Genomic DNA, 5,740 nt, shown 5'->3' with positions numbered 1-5,740 from the left:
TGACAGATTTGACTTGTACCCTTGAAATATGCTAATTGGCCATTTCTTGATCAGGTTGATTATTATGCCTTAGACTATGTCATCATTAGATTTTTATAAGACACATTATTTCAGAAGATTGTGAGAAATACCATTTCCTTCAGCACTTACAGATTTATATGGCACAGTGCATAGGAGATTATTCTTGGTTGTTTTGGGATATTACAGCCTAACAAAAGGCTATATCATACCAAATTCTATGCAATGTATTATTTGTTAGGGCTCTTAAGAAGTTAAATATAAATCATTATCAAACTAATAAAAGAATGGCATTGTATTTAACCTTAACAGGCTTCTAAGAAGGCTACAACCTCTTTCTTAGGAATTTGTAAAACAATAATTATCACTACTCAGCAGGCAATGGCATAGATGTGCAGATGGGACATGGGGGTGTAGAAGGGCCTTCAATTGGGAAGGATCATCCCTTTGTAAAAAATTGATGAGCAGCTACAAAATTATAAATTATTACAATTGACAGGTGACATTTTAAAGAGAAAAACCTTTGCATTCTATTAGACTTGCACCAAAATTCTTTCAAGAACATAATAAAATATAACCCCAAAGAATATATAATTTGAACATCGACTTAGGAATGGAGGAGGGCAGGTGGCAGTCAACTCAATATGGCACTGACTTGATTGGCTAAAAGAGCAATTTAGGATGGTAGTTTTAAAATTAATTATAAAATACGCATTGTCATCTGTAAGTTTTTATTTACTTTCTTTGCTCTTCTAGGTTGATTAGAGATGGCAGCATTGACCTGGTGATCAACCTCCCCAATAACAACACGAAGTTTGTCCATGACAATTACGTGATTCGGAGGACAGCGGTCGACAGCGGAATCCCCCTCCTCACTAATTTTCAGGTAAGTTCCTTTCCTTAGATGTAGGCTACTTGGGGGTTTTATTCCTGTGTTTCCTTTAAGAGTTTTAGTCAATATAACACGTCAATCTTTTCCCCTCCTTGTAAAATTCAGAATAGAGAGGGATTTTTTCATAGCCTCTAAGATAATGGTGTTAATATGCTATATCATGAACTAAATGGGATAGTTGGTGATCAAGCAACTGATAATCAAAAGCCATAGACTTTCATTACCCATACAATTATCTTTTGAATAAAAAGTGATAGGGTAGCATGGAATAAAGTTACTAATTTAATTCCACCGGTTCTAAATGGAAGCCACCACATAAAAGTAATAGGTTAATGATAACTGAGGTCCAGATGCAGCACAAGTCCTTGTCCAATTCACAGAAAATGATGCATGAGGTCCGCTCTGTCTCACTTGGGCGTGACTCACTGAATTTATCGCAGAGAGAAACACAGATTTGAGATTCATTAACTTTCTGCCCATCATAATTTTTTCTTTTATCCAGAGTCAGGTTAACCCATGTGAGGGGAGAAATAAGCTTATTCATGGTAAGGTCTGAGATGTAGGAGAAGGTTGCCATTAAATAAACATTACTCTGCCTTTTATCCCATGCCCCTTTGAAAGTTAGGGGCAGTCACTTGTGACTTTTCACTCCTGGTTCATTAAACATTCCTTTTCATCTCCTGCAGGTTGCTAAGATTCTCACCATTCTGTTTTCAGGTGACCAGACTTTTTGCTGAAGCTGTACAGAAATCTCGCACAGTGGACTCCAAGAGTCTTTTCCACTACAGGCAATACAGCTCTGGAAAGGCCGCATAGAAGAGCAGCCCCCCAGCCTGGTTCTTAGTAAATCTGAGCCGCATTTCTCTGAAGGAACCAATTAGCAACATTGTTTCCCAGGGATGCCTATTGACATCAAACTTCATTTCCTTTTGTTATTACGCTTTCCTATTCTGTATCCTTCACAATTAAACTGTCAGTCACTTCTTCAAAAACCTTCCTCAGAGTCCTTTCTAAGTTACTGACTCTTCATGAGATTTTGCCGATTTGCTAATACTTTATTTTTGGTGGACTAGGCTTACTTACGTGCATATTTGTGCTGATTGATGATGATCAAGGTAGAAAAAGTTGCTGTTCTGTCTTCTGAAATCTCTCTATAGTTTAAAGACAGTACTGTTCTTGTGTTTTTATCTAGTATCTGTCACACTCAGGACACTTTAAACTGGGCAGGATATTATAAAAATTGAACTGAATGAAATAACAGATTTAATTTATGAACCTCTCCATCATGATGCTTCTGTCTGGCTTCCTTCTGATGATCATTCTCACCTATCTGGCTGATCCAGTAATACTATTATCCCTTCCTATGACACTGAGGTTGAGAAATGTGAGGGAGGTCATTAGAGGATGGATCTCTTTAAAGAATACTGGTTTGCAGTTTTGCTTTGGACTGTATCAGCAGATGATGGACAATGCTGAGGAGTGTGATTCTTGTTCTTTTCATCGAATTTAATGGGGTCCAAGTGAAATCTTTAGATTTGTGCCATTCCTCCCCCCCCATTTTGGAGTACCTTGAAAGTCACATTCATCCCCTCAGATAACGGATGCTGTTGCTGTGCTGGGTCCCACGCTGTACTATGAATTCCACTCCTTGTAAGCACCAGGGCCCCATTCCTTCTACATAACAAGAAAAGCCCTTCCTGCTGGGCAGCCCTTTTCACTTTTAAATGTTTTGTGTTATTACAAGTGCTCTAATTGTGGACTTTTAAATAAAATACTATCGAGGTCATGCAGTTGTATTTTTGCACTTATTTATTCCTTTATTTTACATGAATATAGAAAATCAGATCACTTCTATGTTGGAACAGCATTTGGGGCCAGGATTACCTGGCTAATTTTTTTTTCTATACAATTCCATATAGGATATGAGTAAGTTAATGTTGAAAAAAGTAATGAAGATTTGGCTTATATTTTTATTCTTTTTCTTGTCTCTCCTTTGCTTATAAGTCTCACTATAAAATTTATTTGGCGCTGATGTGGTTATATACCACCTTGAATCAGGGTATGACTACAACCGTACCCTGACTAAGGAATGCTACAAATATAACCTAAAGTAAAATTTAAGAAATGGTTTTTGCATAACTCAGAAGAGTAACTCAGTCTTCTCCGCGGCTGATGCATATTATCTGATGGAGATAGTGTCAGCGAGCACAGTGATGCCCAGACCTCCCACTTCAGTGGTGGCTCTGCGATGGTCCTAACACAGAGATGCTTGCAACAGCTTTCATTCCTTCCTTCTCACCCCACTGTCAATTGACCACCCCTTTGTATAAATCTACATGACAGTTTGTGAAATTCATTTTCTCCTCTCCTCCTTGTTGCCGCTGTGACTGAGACCTTTATTATTTCTTCCCTGTGAGCCCAGAATCATGTCATCCCCAACCACTCGTTCAATCACCTGAAAATATTTAATGAGTTGCTGCAGTGTCTTATCTTGAATTTACTACAATCTCTCCTCCAGTGCTTTTCTGTTACTACACTGTTTGCCACTAGCACCAGTGCCACCAGCACCCTAATAATGAACATTATTGGAACACCTATTATTTCTCAGGCAGTTTTCAGTACTTTACATGTATTAACCTACTTAATCCTCAAAATATCCCCGGGAGCAGGTGCTGTTATCTCCATATCATCAATAAGAAAACTTAGGCATACAGAAGATAAGTAACACGCTCAAGGTCATAGAAAATGCATTCTCAGGGGTTTTTCTTTTCATGAAGATAGGAGTGTAAAAAAAAAATAATTTCTCAAAATAAAAAATAATTTGTAACGGTGAAGAAAATACTTCCCTTGCCTGCAGAGATCAGGGAAGGGCATTTGGAGGTGATGGCTTCATGCATTGAACAAAGTTTTAGTTCCCAAGGAAATTTGGAGGTAAAGCATTCATTTAAATAAATTACAAGGGATTTGATATGACTGGAGGGTAAGGTGTGTGCCCAGAGAAGCAGCTAGTGGCTAAGGTTGAGTCTTGATTCTCTTAGTTGTTCATGTTTAAACCAGATAAAAATTGTCAAGCTTTTAATTTCGAAATAATGTTAGGCTTAAAATTTAAAAATAAAAGTAATGCTTTACCTTTCTTTATTCTGTCTGTAATCGAATCTACCTACCATCTCCCTGTCTAAACACACACATGTACCATGTGTGCACTCACAAAGAAAAAGATTACACTTTGACTAAAAGTGACTAATCAGGCTTTTCATGACTGATTTAGAAATGCCACTCAGCATTTGAAATAAACAGAACTGTTTGACAAAACTTGAATCAATAGTTAATTTTTATATTGTGGGAATTTAATAAAGGTTCCTACATCTTCATATTAATTTTAACAGGCTATTTGTGAAATAAAATAAAAATGTAAGAGCAATAGCAAGTAATCAAACAACATTGTTTCTAAATAAACCCTATGGTTTTGTTGGTGAAATAAAAGTTTGTTTTTTTTTTGGTTGGTGTTCAGTTTGAACCCACCACCTCTGGCACATTGGGCCAGCACCCTACCCTTTTGAGCCACAGATGCCACCCTAAAATATAAGTTTTTAGAAAACCAAATTCTATCCATGCTACTAAAAGTGGATTACAATAAATTTTGGTTTTGTTGCCTATCTACTTTCTAATGTTCTAAGCTTTAAAAAGCACTTAAATATAGATAATAACACATTCGAGAACTTTGGTTGGAGGAAAGAAATGTAAGAAAATAGAAACATATTTATGTTCAAATTTGGCAAGTTTTGTCCTTTTGGAACATTTTTATTCCTTCATATAGACAGGTCAACACATTTTAATTTAATTTTAATTAATTATTGAGACAGAGTCTCACTCTGTCCCCCAGGCTAGAGTGCTGCAGTGTCAGCCTACCTCACAGCAACCTCAAATGTTTGGGTTCAAACAATCGTCCTGCCTTAGCTTTCCAAGTAGCTGAGACTACAGGTGCTCTCGTCACAAAACCTGGCTAGTTTTTCAACATTGTAGTAAACACAGGGTGTCACTTTTCTCAGGCTAGTCTTGAACTCCTGAGTTCGAGTGATCCTCCTGCCTTGTCCTCCCAGAGTGCTAGGATTCCAGACATGAGCCACTGTGCCCTGCCTAGGTTAACATATTTTTAAATGTCTGAATCTGTTATATATCACAAGTATAGACCCCACAGGGACTATGTTTGTAAAGCTGAGTTGTAGCAAACTGAAGTAGCCTTTTCCATACTGAGAATTTCGTAGCACCCAAGAAGGATGGGTTCTGCTATGTGGGGGAGAACAGGAGCTCCGCCAGCTTGTGAAATGTAAAGAAATAAAAAATGACTCCTCTATAGATTTAGGATTTTATAGCTTTGCACAGGTAAGTATAATATTTTAGCTGTACTCTGTCAAACTTCCCTCTTAAACAGCGTTCCTACTGGAAACTTTTAAAAACAAGTACAACATTCATTTATCTCAACAGCTGCAGGTACTTGAACCTCAGCCTCTGCAGTGTCCACAGCCTCTTGAACAATGAATGTGGAAATTATCAGAGAAACAAACCATGGCTGGATGCAGTTAAGTGCTCTGTAATTACATGCCGGTGTTACCATTTGGCTGCTGGTGCAGCCCCCTGTGGGCACAGGTGCCATAAATGCTCACACACACTCAATCAAATCCACAAAGACCGTTCATTACATATCATTTAAAACACCCTCAGGTTGAAAAAGACTTTAGCGCTCTCCCCGCTTTCTTTTACTATTTCTTTTCCCTTTGTTACACATAAAAGTTCTGTTTTTCTTAATGAATATTACCGTGCTATTTTATG

General features: G+C 37.6%; 1 protein-coding gene across 1 annotated transcript in view; it reads left to right on the top strand.

Annotated features, from left to right (window-relative positions):
• CPS1 (carbamoyl-phosphate synthase 1) overlaps positions 1-2,696 on the top strand; it is a 115,448-nt gene extending 112,752 nt beyond the window's left edge. Inside the window, exons 36-37 of the mRNA XM_023510373.1 lie at positions 775-904; positions 1,628-2,696. Coding sequence (XP_023366141.1) covers positions 775-904; positions 1,628-1,726 — 229 coding nt within the window. The 3' untranslated portion in view covers positions 1,727-2,696. The remainder of the gene's footprint in view (positions 1-774; positions 905-1,627) is intronic.
• The last annotated feature ends 3,044 nt before the right edge of the window (positions 2,697-5,740 follow it).

Source organism: Otolemur garnettii, unplaced genomic scaffold (genome assembly GCF_000181295.1).
Source record: "Otolemur garnettii isolate 467f Iridium unplaced genomic scaffold, OtoGar3 scaffold00013, whole genome shotgun sequence".
Lineage (NCBI taxonomy): Eukaryota > Metazoa > Chordata > Mammalia > Primates > Galagidae > Otolemur > Otolemur garnettii.
This window is presented reverse-complemented; position numbering and strand designations above follow the sequence as displayed.